Source organism: Pagrus major, chromosome 8 (assembly GCF_040436345.1).
Source record: "Pagrus major chromosome 8, Pma_NU_1.0".
In the NCBI taxonomy this organism is placed as follows: Eukaryota; Metazoa; Chordata; class Actinopteri; order Spariformes; family Sparidae; genus Pagrus; species Pagrus major.
Window position 1 is genome coordinate 23,003,080 of NC_133222.1, and position 16,844 is coordinate 23,019,923.

At 40.0% G+C, this 16,844-nt stretch overlaps 1 protein-coding gene across 1 annotated transcript in view; it reads right to left on the minus strand.

The window, feature by feature from the left end:
- Positions 1–16,844, minus strand: part of galnt18a (UDP-N-acetyl-alpha-D-galactosamine:polypeptide N-acetylgalactosaminyltransferase 18a) — a 173,507-nt gene that overhangs the window by 17,871 nt on the left and 138,792 nt on the right. Inside the window, exon 9 of the mRNA XM_073472461.1 lies at positions 15,437–15,532. Coding sequence (XP_073328562.1) covers positions 15,437–15,532 — 96 coding nt within the window. The remainder of the gene's footprint in view (positions 1–15,436; positions 15,533–16,844) is intronic.

The window sequence follows — 16,844 nt, forward strand, 5'->3', positions numbered from 1 at the left end:
AACAGCTGGCATATAAAGTCAGACAACTAACCACCAGGAAACAAAAAAGAATTCATGAAAACAATTACAGGAATCATGCGGCACATCGGCTTAAGAAGCTGTGATATCTTTAAAAAGAAAGAATGAATGTATCTTGACAGCTACTTGTGGCTCCTACATTTCAAAGGTGCTTTGAGTGTTTTTGGTCAGAGATATGGCAGGTTTCCTCAGCATCAGGTCGCTCTGTAAAGTCTGCGCCACTATAGCCAGACAGTGGTGTGCACAGTCTGCGGTTCTCCCTGTATGTTGCCGTTCATGTCATGATTTGGACTTTGTGTGTGGTATTTTTCTGTGCTTCGCGCTTGTGTTTTTGTTTTACGTGTTCTCAGAGGTGCTCTGCAGAGGCCGGGCGTGGCTTCTCTGGATGGCTGGAGCTCCGGCCTCTCACACACCTTGCAGCTCATCTAATCATCAGTGCTGGCTCAAATACTATGGTCTTCTCTCCACTCACTGCCTGATTGTTTCCACTCGTCGCTGTGGTATATATGGCTATGTCGCTAGTGCTACCTTTCGTGGCTTTTTTGCTCTTCCTTGTGACTAATTTTGTGCCTCCTCACCATTTCCAGAGCCAGTGCAACTCCAAGCTCTAGCTCCACAGCCACCTCCGCCTCCTACCAAGATCCCTCTGTGGATCCTCCGTGTCTCGCTCACCTGAGCCTCCACCTAAGCCTCAGCTTCCCATTATCATGAGCCCTACTCCACCTTCAACCTTACCCCCGTCTTGGTGTCCGCTTTTTCGGTCCAACATACAAGTGCATCCTCTAGTCTGCATACCAGTGAGAACTGGGCCTTTCGAACACTGGAAGTATGTGTTTTTTTCTGAGTTTCTTCTGGAGTTGCTCGTCTTGGCTATTTTTGTGAGGAGTTGTATTTCTTTTGTATTTCGTGGTTGTGAACTCTTTTGGGGAAAGAAATGACACACACAACACACACACATTGAATTGAGTTGTGGTCTATTTGTTGTTGCAGTGCTGGTTTTTGGAGACATTTATTTTGTTTCTATTTACCACTCGTTTCATTGTTATGTCTGTTTTGACGGAGCTATTTTATCCAGTTCATAATACTTTACAATTCCTGATTTTTTTCTTTCATATAGCTGTTTACTGTACATAACAGAAAAGAAAAATATTACAACATCAGTTTTTCCCCCCCCAATTTCCAGCCCTGGTAAAGAAGTGATTGGATCATGTGCTGTATTTACAAATTTAGCACTGTAACTAGGGAGCACTGTAACTAGGCTAATTTTAAGTGTATTTTTTTTTTTGTACCTCACCTAGAAATTTGCCAGGTCTCTGAACAACATTCTCACTTTTAATATGAGAAATAAACAGGCCACCTGTAACTGATCTAATTAGGAAGAAAAAGAGAAATGAAGAGAAAAAAAAAAGGAAGGAAATATTCAGTGGCATGTGATGAAGGAGGGAGAAGAGAGGTCAGGGATGGAAAAGTAGATCCTGGCTAAATATTAGCTGGGGGAGATTTTGCATACCTGGAATAAAAAACAGAAAACAAAACACAAGGACATGGTAATGAATGCAAATGTTGGCCCAGTTTTGAAGCCTGCAAAATGTTTTCCGAGGTAAATCAAACACACCTGATGTAGTTTAAAGGTTCCAACCATAAAGTGAGACACGCATTTCCCCGAGTCTGACAGAAGAGCAGAAGATGAGACAAAGAATCACAGACAACACGACACGAGTGAAGCAGATAAGAAGGATCAATGTCGAGCCGAAATTCAAACAAGCAGGAAAAAGTTGAGAACGTAACAAAAGAGAAACACAATGCTCAGAACAAACGGAAACATCGCCGTGTGCTCACACTCCGTAGGTGTGTATGTGTGTGTGTGTTTTGCAGAGGAGTGTGTGGAGGCTCTGAGGAGGTAATTGATGAGAATAATGACCGTCTTGCAGGAACAGGACATTTCGAGACAGGAGCCATTATCACACTGTGAACCAGCCGCGGACCTTTTAAACTGCTGTTTAAAAACACCTCGAGAGAGACGACAGCGCGGTCTGATGTGTGTATCCATGCGCATACAGTTTGTGAGGGAGTGCGTCGAGGCTGTGCGAACGCTCCCGACTGACGATCAGTTTCTCTACGTATGTGTGTGTGTGCGCTAATAAGAGCGATTAAACTCGCATCTGTCAATAGATTGATGCTCAGCTGCCAACAGAGGGCTTAATGCTATTTCCTCTCCTGTCACGGCTTCTTAAAGCTTCTAATAGAAGGATTAGCACAGCGCTGTGTTAGACAGATAGCAATCTCTCCTGACGAATGTAAACATTAACAAGTGTGGACAGAATAAAGCCATTAAGCTACGTTGATTTTCAGGTGTTTAATGTCTCCCTTCAGCAGACGACATTCCCATCCGAGCAAAATCAAACCTGAAAGGAGCTGTTTGGTGATCGAATCTGTCATTTCCAGTGCTGTGTGACATATTTTAGATATAAAGACAAAAGCTGTGCTGTACAGTGAGTTACATGTTGAGAGGGTGAGGGTTGGACTGAGTTCAGAGGCCCCTTAAGACAATTTGCTACCACACCAGTTCTAATGTGCTAATAACTAATAACTAATCTAATAACAGTGTTCCTGAGCGCATGTCAACATGTTCTTAATCCCAATTTATTAAATAGTCCGGAAAATGCATGTAAAATGATCTAAAGACTTCTGTCCCACGGTCCTGACCAAAGTCAATTCAAAGCTGTTCTTGAACCATTTGGAGTACAGGGCTCTTTTGAAAGGTTACAGTCTGAAACTATTCACCAAACAGTCAGAAGCTCTCTAAGTGCTTCTGGCATTGATCTATAGGAGTCTGAACACACACTGAAATATTCATGTTCTTTAATGCAAAAATGAGCCTGCAGATGACCTGTAACTGCCCCATCAGCTGGACAACACAATGGGTTCACATCATATAGTCTTACATGGTCCAAGACACGCCCATTCACTCCTTCACTTCATGTTGCCTCCTGCAGCTGCAGTTGTCCCCTGCAGCTCCTCACCACAGACACACACGCACACGCACACGCACACACACCCACACCCACACCCACGAACACTAACATACAATTAGCTAACATGTTATCAAAGCTTTGTCATTACAAAACACGGTTTGAGATGCCGCAACTTCCCAGTCAAAGATACTTTGTTTTGTTGCCACGAAACAGACTGGAAACTGTTCCGTAGTCTCAATAAAGTCTCACAAATGTTGAAATGCAGTTTTTTTATAGGATCGTCAATATGGTTTGAACGTGTCAGTGGTTTGCAGAAATAATTAAATACCAAGATTTTAGCATTAGCAAAGGCATTTTTATCTAACTACTCAAACACTTCTTCACTGATACTCCTCTCCCACAGTCTGCTGAGTCGGGACCAGACTGAGTCGAGACCTGCGAATAGCAAAATTCAACTGCAATAGCCAGGTTTCAACCTGTAGAGGGCAGTCGCTATGCATATTTGTAACACAATAGGTATAATTCAAATACTTAACACTAAATGTCAACTACACTACTCAACACCCATATTTATTGTATTTCAGCTGAATAAAGTGGTTAGGAGTTTAGTTACTCTTCAAAAGGGTCTAAATAACATTGTTTTGAATCAATTTGGGATCTCAGGGGGCTTCAGGAGACTTACACCAGAGGAGATATATGGAGCCATTTTATGTTTTTTCTTTTTCAGTTGATTTTTCAGTTTTAACACATCTGCTTTAGTTGTTTAGGAGAATGCTAGATAATGACTGAATTTTCATTTTTGGGTGAACTCATCCTTTAAAACACCTGTTTTGGTCCCAAGGTCTCTTTAAAATATCCAGTGGTCCCACACACAAATGTTGAAATGCAGTCTCGCACTGCGGTCACTGGCTTGCCAGCCTTCTTGCCTGTAAATCCATCACCGTCTCCTCCACCTCCTGACAGTCAGGTCATAAACATGTAATGTGAACGTGATATGACACGTTTCGTACATATTCAGTGTGCTACATATCCTATGATGTCACAAATGTAAACGTAGCAGTGGTTTGCAGAAACATTGACTACCAACAGTCTCCTCAGTCGTGACACAGTTGACCCCTGATGTCTAGCTACAGCACACAGACTGACATATTTGCTACAGTAGCTGAGTGTCTATGAAAAATGTCTGTATCATCTATTATCTAACTGAGGCTCCTGGTGAGCTTATTTCTGACAGCTACGGATGTAGTTAGACACACTAATCACTGGTGTTTCCCTCAGCCATCTGTTCTGGTGGTGAAAGACAAACCCAAACACACACACACACACACACACACACACTCACACACACACGCACGCGCTCGGGACACAACAGCTGCAAAAATGTCTCAGTACATAATGAAGAGGTTCCTCCAGACGAGCAGAGCAGAGAGAGGTGCAGGAGGAGAGTTTAAAAGAGGGAGCAGGCAATGAGGTTAACTGGAAAAGATGTTATTTATAGATACAGATAACTGAATAAAAAAACGGTATTGTTCCTACTACTATTCAGCTCACACACACACAAACACAGAGAGAGAGAGAGAGAGACAGAGGGAGAGGGAGCTCATTATGGTATCGTGCACTGATCAGACTGGTGCCACTTTTAATAGGCTTACAGACACAGCCATTTTCAAAATAGATTACTTCAGCGCAGCCACAACCGTTTCATATCTCCGTTTTATAACCATCGCCTTTTAATGACCCGGAGAAAATTCACCTGCAGGCTCTGCTGTATTCTATGGCTTGTGATGCATTTTGCTTTTATTAAGTGAAAGTAAAAGCTGGTTGGAAATTCACACCTTGGAAGGAGAGTCTTTTATATAAGCACAATGGCATTTGATCCCACAGGGAGGTCATGCATGTTTTTCTCTCCCGCTGACGAACAGACACGGAAAAACACGTCAATTTAGTCAAAGGTTAAACTTTTAGAGTCCAGTAATTGGGTTTCTCTGACAAACACCCGCACGTAGTGTTTGTGAAAAGTTTTGAAAGTCCGGTAATTGGTTTGTGTTTTCTTTGAATCAAACCGACTCCCTGGTGAAATAAATCATTAATACACCACCAACTTTTCCCCAAAATGATAAATCAGTGTCTTCTTAGGTCTCTTTAAAGCATGAACTGTTGGAGAACAGCTTTCTCTCTTTCCCAAGTGGCAAGCTTCAAATTTTAATCTTTGATTAAACTTGTTCTGCTGCTTGCTTCCTCTTTATCAATGCTCGTCTGTTTTTTTAAAATTATTTTCCCAGCCTCTTACAAACATCAAATCCTGCTTGTTCATTTCCGCCCAAACTTACTTACAAGTTTAATATCCTGGTTATTTCGGTTCCGTCGACACCCACGCGTCCACCCACACGCATGCCTGTACACACACTCACGCATTTATATTATCGTACTTGAGAGAAGTCTTATTCACTACATCTAATCCATTGCTCTAATCTTTTTACAGCATATCAGTATGACATGGCTTATTCTTGCACTCAAGTCCTTAAATAGCCTGATGAACAAGTGAGGACTGGTGAGTGTCCTTACCTCGCAAGAGTCAATTGGGTCCTCACAAAAAAAATCACACATACACAAACACTAGCACACACACACACGAATGCCGTCCTGGTAAATAGCCTCAAAGGTCTAATTTTCAGACTTTATTGATCCGGCCACAAAGCAATCTTCTTAGCAATGCTACACCATTACTGAGGCCCAGATCAAATTTCTATTATGTGCTTAGTTTCCACAGCAATTTTTCACTATATTTTGCTGAATGAATATTGTCATCCACACCTCTCCCACTGGCCTGAGATTCACCCCTGATTCAACATCAGCCGCATTAATTTTTGAATATTACCTAATGTGGTGCTGAGAAGGGTTTTCTGTTTATATAACAGGTTTATATAACAGTTAAGGATGCTGAAAACATGTTGGTGCAGTGTCATGATAGCTCATTATGGTCAGCAGTTAGAAATGACACAACTTGCTGGAAAACAATAAAAATACTTTTCTGGAGAGGAATTTGTGCCGGATATTTGCTGATGCTGAAAGACAATTGACAGCTGTGAGAAATACTGACTAGCAGCAATAATAATGCAAAACAGGACAACACCATTAAGTTAGCTAAAAATTCTATAATCCAAAAATGAATCAGTCATTATCTATTCACCCCCATGCTGATGGAAAGTCAGGTGAAGTTTCATAGTCCACAAAACATTTCTGGAGCTTCACAGCGAAACATATTGCAGCATTCTCCTGAACAATTCAAGTAGATGGGGACTTGTTTTAAAATGTTAAAAAAACAACTGAAAAATTGAAGATAAAATTGCTCAATGCAGCTCATCCAACAAAATCCAAGTCTCCAGAAGCCCTGAGATGCCAAATTAATTTGAAAATAAGTTATTTACACCCCTTTTTTAAGCCAAAGTCTTCACTGTAGCTGCTAAGCTAAAAGCGTCTCAAGTGTTTCAAGGGTGTAAATAACGTCTTTTCAAATCCATTTGGGATCTCGGGGGTTTCCGGAGACTTGGATTCCACCGGACAACCTGTATGGAGCCATTTTATGTTGTTTTTCGATTGTTCTTTTATGTTTTAAAATGAGTCCCCATCACTTCAGTTGTTTAGGAGAATGCTGTATCGCTGTTTTGCTGCGAAGCTCCAGAAATGTTATCTAGACTAGAAACCTTACTAGAAACCTTACCCAACTTTCCATCGACATGCGGGTGAGTAGATAACTGAATTTTCATTTTGGGGTGAACTGTCCCTTTAAAGGAACAGCACAGTGATGGATTTTCAATGAAGCTCTGCAGTGGACATTTACTACGCTGTGTAAAGTAAAGAAAATCAAGTTTACACTTGACACATATGGTTTACTGCAGACCTGCTATAGATATCAGTGGGCCTTTTCAGTGGTGGATTTGATCTATTCAGAGCACCACTGCCACTCCAAATGGACGTATTGTACAGTACGTGATCAGACTGTTTTGTGCTTGAATCATAACATCCTGTCATTTACTTTATGATACAGAAATATGGCAGGCTGTTCACGCTCTTATAGCACTGGCCCATTATAGCTACATAATGTACAATGACATTACTCTAAACCAGTGTTTTTCAGTCTTGGTCCTGGGGGCCCTCTGTCTTGTAGATGTTTCTCTGCCTCAACACGCCTGATCTAAATGAATGGGTCATTATCAGGCTTCAGCAGAGCTTGATGATGAGCTGATCATTTGACTCAGGTGTGCTGGAGCAGGGAAACATCTAAAACATGCAGGGTAGGGGCCACGAGGACTAGGACTGAAAAACACCGCCCTTAACTATAAATCCCCCTTTATTTAAAAGTGGTGATAACTATGTTTATGATAGTACAGTTTTGAGCTACGTATATTTTACTTGTGTTTTTCCATTATCTACGACATTATATTTTTTACTCCAATACAATTTAGAAAGAAATAAAACACATCTCATTTTGCAGAATAAGATTAATGTGGAAAACATATCAACTGATAACACATGATGCATTGTTATTAACTATCCAATAGTATGTAAAGTAATTAAAATTGAATTCAGAACTCTTTCCAATTCACGTCATGGATTTTCTCAAACAAAAAAAAAAAAGTATTGTCAAAACTTTAACTCCAAGGGCACCTTCAAAGGAATAGTTCACTCTAGAACGAAATTCAGTCATTATCGACTCACCCTCATGCTGATGAGAAGTCCAGTGTAGTTTTTTATTCCTCAAAGTGCAGCTGGAGACCCGCGGGGGTACGGTCCTGCAGCAAATATAGTATAGTAACTGTTTAGGCTATAAAAATGTACTAAATGACACTGTTTCGAGTGAACTCTGGATGTCGCTACTTCAGGACACTTGGATTGCAGTGGACGAGCCATGTATGGACACCATTGATGCCCGTTAAATGGATTTTTGCTGCAGGACGGTACCCCCGCAGGTCTCCAGCTGCACTTTGAGGAATAAAAAACTACACCGGATTTCTCATCAGCATGAGGGTGAGTCGATAATGACTGAATTTCATTCTAGAGTGAACTACTCCTTTAAGAATTCATAACCCAAAAAAGTATTTGGAGAACAGCCACATGTTTTTGCAAGGTCCCTTGAATTTAATATTAGTTTTTAAATGATCCCTTTTCAAGAAAATCTATAACATGAACTGGGAGGCCTTGTGTGTGCAATGACCAAGTCCTAAGATGCACCCACTGCCAATGGGTCTTGTAAAGATTTTGATATTTCCAACTGACATTTGCAAATGATTTCATCCCTTGTGTGTCACCCTTAAGGACACATAACGGTCTATTGTCGAAGTCAGTTCCCCCTTTGAATAGTGCTGTTGCTTGGGGTCAGAAGACTGCACTCAAAAATAATCAGGCTCAACACATTGACTTTAAGTATTTTAATTACATGTAAATGTTCCATCTAATTCGATTACATAAGTTTAAGGCAAAGTGTCACACTTGATGCAAAGTTTGTTGAGTCAGTGTGAATAAATTAAATAACTTGTCTGATTAGATCAAATGAATGCAGACCTATACTTGAACCTTATATGTTTATTTAATTATGATAGAGTTAAAGGGAACTTCTACACAAACATAATGTGTTATTCAAGTGTTCATTATTAAGTGAGAATTATACATAAAAGTTGTGCACTTTAAATAGGTTATTCTGTCTCTTGTAATAAATCACACATCTAGTTATTTAATTTATTCACACTGACTCAACATGATAGAGAAAACTTTGCATTAAATATATGTTAAACTTACAGAATAACATGGAAAATTTACATGTAAGTAAAATTAATTAAGTTAATGTTTCAGGCAAATCATTTTTTGATTGTAGTGTAGTGTAGATTTAGGTAAGGAGGAACACATATCGACAGGGAAACTGACTTTGATATAACGCTCATAAATTTAAAAAAAGAAGAATGACCACTTTTTTTTTTAGCCTTTTCAGTGCAAATTCAATTCAATTCAAACCTTCATTTAAAATGAACAAAGCCATCAGACAATCAAAAGCAAACCAGTAGGGCTGCACAGTTAATCAAACTAATATTAAAATCGCAATATGTGCCAAGTGCATAATAAGCTGCAAACAGCATTAGAATGAAGTACTGTAGTGCTCAGACGTCCTACTTTACATAACGTGTTCTCCAGATTTAAGTCACAAAATGTCACATTGTCATGATTGAGATGATTTAAAAAAAAATCAAAATCAAAATTGTGATGCAAAAATGAACATTACCAATAATCTTGATCACATCGCAACCGTAACCTTTTAAAATAATCATGCTATTGTTTACTATATTGTGAAGCCCAACAAACCAGTTACTATAGAAATATAAACACAGCAAAACTTTATCAGTTAAATCAGTTCCAGGCCGATAGTGGACGGTTGTTCAGGAAAAACCTAAAGTGACCAAGTGATATAAGATAGTTCATTTGTAGGTCACATTGCAAGAGACTCCAAGAGACTGCAGCACTCATACAAAAAGCAGTCTTTCCAAGATCAGTCCTGGCACGAGCTACCTAGATGTGATATATGAGGTTTGTTCTCCAATCACGGCTTTAAAGATAAACAGATACTAGTGATTTTTAAATCTCTCAGTCAGACACGGCCAACCAAACTTATCATAAAGGGTGCAGTGGTGAGTATTGTAGCTATCACTGGTATGAACCTATATAAATAGTGCTAACTGCTGGCTGCGATCCATGTTGGTTTTGGTGCAAGAAAATGCAGTTTATCACCACAACTCCAGTTATCTCTGATCAGTGGTTCAGTGTGCTGTCTCAAACATCTGTGTTGTGGAACCAAACCAAACTTAAAGGGTTACTCTCCCAATGTAACAATCTGATAATTTGCTTGCAATAATGTCACTCAATGGCGAAGTTGCATTGTGGGTAATGTAGGCGGCCAGGTTTTGTAACGCAGCCCACTGGTCGAGCATTGCATTGTAACACTGCTGGACTCATTATGGACAGTTTAAAAACAAATGATCGGATGTATTGCCTTTTTTATTGCTCGCATTCTTCTTTCTTTTTAAAACTTGGGGCCTACATTACCCACAGTGCAACTGAGCCACTGGAGGCAAATGATCAGTTTACATGTAGCTTCCTCTGGAGCCACAAAAGGCTTTATACTACTTCAGTCACACATGCAGTGGTACTCCCCGACACCTGTAAACACATTTTAATGTTGGAAATTGGTTACCCTTTAATTTAAAATGACTACCAGGACCTTTAGGTGAATATTTCTCCAGTCGGCAGGTTCAACTTGAGTGAAACTGGTGGCACGTGAAGGTGGCATGAAGCTGAAAGCTCTGGTCATTTACTGCGGTAAGTGAAAAAGTGCCTAACTGAACGCTTGCCACTGAAATCCTCACTGTGAAATGTCTCTCACTCTCTCTCTGTCTCTCTCATCCTCCTCTGCATACCCTTCCGGGCTTCCCTCCCTCAGCTGTGTCAAGTGGCTGAGAAGGAAAATGAGGAACGTTATGCATCGTTGACATTCAACAGATCATCAGGTATTCAAAGCCATATCCATCTATCCCGTTGGACACGGACACACACGCACGGAAATGATTCATTTCAGAAAGAAGAGGACTCAGAGGTAATCTAAAGGATTGGACGAATCAGAATAAAAGGATCTGAATGGGGAATAAGAAGGACTGGGGGGAATAACATTACAAAAGATACTCCACATGAATAAAGAAAAAAGAATGGAAAGTGATAGAAGTGCATGATAGAAGACCAGAGGAATATTTGAGTCTTTGATGTTGGCTGTGAAGACATTTCCTGCTGCTTTTCGCCCTGCATCCTCAGGCCTCTTATCGTTGCTGTTTCAGAACTCTTTTTTGGCATTCATCAATGATTTCAAGATCAACATACCACTTTTGGCCATAAAAACACATTTGTTATTGTTTTGGCATGTATCAGTTTGAGCAGGGTTACTCACTCAGGCGAGGAGAGGTCGTTTTTGCATAAATATGTGTGAGAATATCTATTAACAGCAAGTATTATGGATTTATCCATTATATACTAAGATTCTGTAATCTCTCCCTGATTACTGCAGCAGGTACAGAATAGATATTAACTTCCATTTCATTTTATGTGCACATAATGTATATATATGCACCTCTGATTCGAAAAGACCAAATATCTCCAACCTACAAAGTGATTAGTTCCCCTTGCTGATCCTGCACTGTGTAATTATATTCTGCTGCTATCATGACTTATCCCAGTAAAGCCCCCAAATACCTCTGTTATCTGGAAACATGTCACACCGCAGTGGGTAAATTATGGTTTGCTAGAAGTCATTTGTCTTTTTTCGGAAGATTAAATTCCTCCACAAACATGAGCGAACAAATTATCTGTTCATTTGCTCTGCCTTTAATATCTCAAAATAACTCAGCTGCAGCTAAATATCTGTTCACTAACACTAACTGGAAAAGCAAATGCCTGGCTTTGAACTTGGCTGTGACTAAAAAAATGTGAGTTTTAAGACACAACCCCTCAGATTTGAACAAATTAGCATCATGTAGGCCAGATGAATAATACTGCATGATTCTGCGTCCCAGAGGACGGGGATTAAATTGGCCCACAGGCTTCTCTTTGGGCAGCGTTGGCTCGGACTGCGGGCAGTCTGCTCTGCCACGGGCTGAATACATTTACCTGCCATCTTTCTGTCCCATCTGCCAAATTCATGTTGGGAATGTCAAAACTTTTCACTAAGTGTCTTCTAGGCTTTGGGCCCAGTTAAGCAAAAGCAGCGCATTCAGAATTAAAGCAACATTATGTAATTTTTTTTACCTTACAACAGCTTCCAAATCATTTTAATGGCACAGTGTCTTGTTATAGGGTGAATGGTGTCTCTGTCTCAGCCACTCCGCCCCCCTACCTTGTTTCTACACTATGTAACTTCAGTGAGAGGGTAGGATCACAGCGTTATACACATGTTTACTTCAGCATACAAGTTTTCAACACATAACATTGTTATTATGTAATGAGTTTTGTTTGTAGTTAGCACCTACATTACGAAAACCAAAATCACAATCACATTGCCTCAGTGGGCTTTACAATCTGTGTAGCCAGTGACATCCTCTGTCAAAACTTGCCATATTGAGAAGATAAAGATATCTACTTCAGTTGTTTAGGATGTTTTGCTGTGACCCTCCGGAAATGACTGTGGACTACAAAACTTTGCATCAGCATGGGGGCTAGTCAATAATGACTGAATTGTCATATTCTGGTGAACTGTTCCTTTAATTCTGAGTCTGCTAGTTCTGCTTAAACTGGGCACAAAGCTCAAGGGACAATAATTGAAAAGTTTTCAGCTGATTTTATTACTTTTTTCGGTTGTTTTTTACATTTTTAAACTACTGAACTTAACCCAACTTTCCAACAGCATGAAGGTGAGCAGATAATGACTGAATTTTTTATTCTTGGGTGAACTGCTCCTTTAAGCTCTTTATTGTGGATAGAATAAGCTCAAGACCCTTCATTGTGGCCTTGCCCATATCAATTAGTTACGTTTCAATAAATAGATAGTGAAGGGGTGACGGAGATAAAAAAGTACTAATACAAGTCAATTTCTTTATCGGCACCTGCTGATTATGCTGTGTCCAGGAAAGAGAAAATGTGAAAGGTAAAACGACAGGACAGAGAAACGCCAACACAGCTGTTTCAGCAGCTGATTCAATACTGCTGAGTATGACCCAGATAGAGAGTTGGATGTTTCCGACGTCAAGGCGCCGGTCAAAGCTATTAACTTTACTGACAATGGAGGCAAGGCTTGGAGTGTCCTCAGAAGGCTCCTCTAGGTGCTGGGCTCGGTGAGTTAGCGGAGTCTAGTTCTGATTATGCGAGCCTCTTTATGGCAGCCAGGATATAATGCAGACGGTAAAATATTAATTTTTAATTTAGTCAAGCTACAGAGCATTTCAAAGTGGTGAAAAGTAGAAATACAAAGTCACACTCTCTTGGTGTTTAAAGTATTTTTCAGTGTCTCCATTAAAGGGCCAATAAGTGCTGCCTTTACAGCCCCTTAGAATTTAAATGGCCCTGAATCTGCAGAAGGCTGATAGAGTTGTTGATTGGCCTCAGCGACTCGAGTATTACTTTTCAGATACTTCAGCTGCGACGGCTGAAAAGTTTCACTCCACAAGCAAAACAGCACATGACAAAGCAGTGTTATTATAGCACGGTGATAGATTGGCTCTTTGTTGCATTTCCTTCTAGATCTGGGCTCTAATTAGACAGGTTTCTCATTATGGAAATGTGACTTTTTCATTTATGTAAATTACAGACCCCCACTGCTCGACATTACTCATGCCCCTATATGCAGAGTCACTATAATTCCTCAAAAATACTCTACATTATTAACTTCAACCACAAACAAGTGCAATTTCCTCTTGACTGTGGAAATGTTGAAAGCTGCACTGCCCAATATTTTCACATCAACAGTTGTTCAAATAACTATGTGCGATGCCATAGTAGTGGCTTGAAGTGATTTACCTTGTGAGGCAGCTGGATTTGCAAGATCAAGTAATCATGTGAGCAAGCAAAACTATCTTGCTGGGCTTCAACCAATCAAAGTCCTATGAGGAACTACTGCAGCTGTGGGTGTGGTTTGGGTGTGATGACGAGCGAGAGAAGCGACGGTTTGTTAGCCTTTAGGCATAAAATAAAACCTGGTTATTTTGCAGCACTAATACTAGTTGGTTATGGTAACTCGCGCCATATTACTCATGTCACATAAAGACACCACTCAAGTAATGTAAGTTATGTCATTTACTTAGCTTAATGCCGTGCTAGATTACATACAAAGTCAATGATAACATGCGATAAGACACGGATTGGCGCACCGAACTCAATTCAGGGAACAAGCATTTTAAAAGTGGTTTGCTTGTCATCTCGCCGACAGACCTGACGAAGCATGAATTCAGGCTGTTTACAAGACAGCATTATGATGTTATTTTGGTGTCCTTCTGATCCATTTATTGCAGTCAGATCACAGAGAAATCTCTTTGTTTTGGATCCATACTGATGTGGTTCGTGGTTATTTTTATTTGCGTTACTCTCACGAGTAGACACGATAGAAAATGCATAACCATGCGATCAAACTTGTGCAAGTAACGCAACGTGAATATTTTCAGGGCGTGTCAAAACGTGATGCTAGAGGGGTAACTAAAGCAATGAACTTAAAAGAATAGGGCCACTGACCAGGCATCTGTATTTGATATGCTGGGAGTGAGAACCGACTGCCGCTGGTGGTATCGACTCCCTCTGTTGATCTAATTGGTTGATATTAGCCCATGATGGACGGTGATAGACAGATGGTTCATCCAATAAGCTGCAAAGTATTTTTTGAAAGTGCCTGCCCTTTTCCAAACAGTTTCTAGAGGCGCCTTTCCAGATGGTTTTGTGATACAAACCATCCGGTGTGAAGTTTGGTAGTGATGGACCCAAAGAATTACCACCAACATTGCTGTTCTTTTTACCTATCCTAAACAACTTTTAACAACTTTTAGCGCATTCTTTTGGTTTTTGGTCCACAAATCAGCTCTCACAAAATAGCTCAGATAAACTAACTGTACCCTGCCTGTCCAGGACCAAACAAGAGAGACTGAATTAGGAACTGGCTGGTGACCATAATAGATGATGTAACAGGTTTGATGACCCAAGTAGAGCTAAAAGTAGAGTAAATATTGGACTTTCATTTATCAGGTGGACACAAACAAAACTCATTAAAAACTTGCAGTGATAATATGTAAATGTGTGTTTCCAACTAAACCCCCCGGGAACAGCGCCAGGCTTTGAAGCAAACTTTCGTAGTGGCCAAACTGTGCAATTACATCACGTAATGTACTGAGGTAGCAGCTGTGAAAAGGTGGATACATTTTTTTGAACGTGACAGCCCCTGTAAAATGGATCGTTTCACTATCATAATTTGAGCCATTTGGTCCTATAACATTTGGAAAGTCTAGAAGAGCCACATGATTGAATAATTATTTCCATTCAAGTTAGCTGGTTGCTACACTGGAAGCTAGCCAGCTCGGTCGGCAGAAGTCTCTGGTGTGCACGCTCTATGTTGATATGTTGATGATTTCATAACATTTTTAAATCATTTTGATGTTTTAAACTGGGACAACATATCAAACGTGTTCTCACACAGCCTTTTTGTTGTGCAGAGAATAAAGGGATATCACTCACACATATAATGCAACTTCATGCAATAGTTGCTCTCTCTAAATCCCTCATTTAAAATAACAAAGGCTGCAGAAGAGTTCAATTATCCACTGCCAACAACCTCTCCTAAGATCTCTCTGTGTGATCAGGGTGTTTTTTTCCTATGCGTCTGAAGAGGAAGAATAGAGAAGATGGAACGTAACTGAATAAAATGAGAGCCCACTGACCTGTGGTGTCATACCATGACAGAGGTACATGATGGGAACATTGTCGGTGTCCGGCCCCTGGTCCAAACACAGGTTGTCTCTTAGACTGTTCTTCAACTGGAACAACAAGACAGAGATAACATCAGGTGAAAAAGAGGCGAGGGAGAAAGTGAAAATGAAAAAGGGATCTCCAGTGATGACAAAACTCGAACGTGAACGTATGGCTAATATTAGAAAAGCAATACGGAAGAGGAGACGGACAGCTCTCATACACATTTAGTCATCAAATTTGCAGCACTGTTAAACAAACTGCGCTCCCCGCTTGATGCTTTTTCAGGCTGTCAGAGCTTGGCAGCTTTTGATTTGATCACAAAAACACAGAAGAGAAAAAGACAGCACCCCTTCAGGCTGATTTCACCTTCATCTTTGTCTCTTGAAAAGAACCTCAATAAAACCTTTGTGGTTTCAACTGCTGTTTTTTTAATTTTTTTCAGATTTACAGAATTTATTTAGATTTCTTTGAAAGAATAGTTCAATATTTTTGTAAACAGTGTTCTCAGCTGCCTTTCTGAGAGTGAGATGAAAAGATTGATATCGGTGTCATGTCATTTTGTCTCTTTTTTTGTTGAACTCATACATAAACAGTGTAGTCATAACAGTTTTAGGGGTAGTTTGGGACAGAACTGGACTGGTCTTTTAGCTAACGTTAAGCTAGGCTAAACATGTCTTGACTCCAGTTCTGTAGCCTATAGAGTGGTGTAGTTTGTAGTCCTATGAGTTTTTTTGAATCGTTTTTTGTTTAAATGCCTGAGATAAGGTGTGTGGTTACCACAGGCTTAAGATATTTACATGTTTTGTCTATGACTTAAAATACATCATTAAATGTCCTACAATTAATTTACAAAGCGCTTACGTGTCTTAAAAATGGCGCTTGCTAACAAGTGGCTAAATGAGACTACAGACATGAGCTAAAACATCATCACACCGAACACGGAGACTCATCTACTCACTAGTCCATCTTTACAGGCCGACTTTAGTTACAAACCATGCAACTTGTAGGATTATTAATTTATAGAGAACGTGTATAGTAATTGTGGTGGTGACGTTTAAGTCATGTGATCTCAATGTAGTCTGTTTTCTAGCCTAACATTAGCTTCTAGCTATTTAAATTACACCCTGAAAATCACAAAGGTGGTGCTCATCTGTGAAGATTATCTTTCTGAACAAAACGTTTAAGTATCATAAACTTGTGTTTGCCACAGAGCTTTTTTTTGGCAGTATTCAAAAATCCAATGTAACAGTCCCATAGGCTTTTTGTCGAGCGAAACAGGGCGATGCTAACTTCCGGTTTAGCCTACAAAAATATGTCATCCCTACAGCACTCTATTATGCACAGAGAAGATTGATATTATTATTCTCACCTCACTCT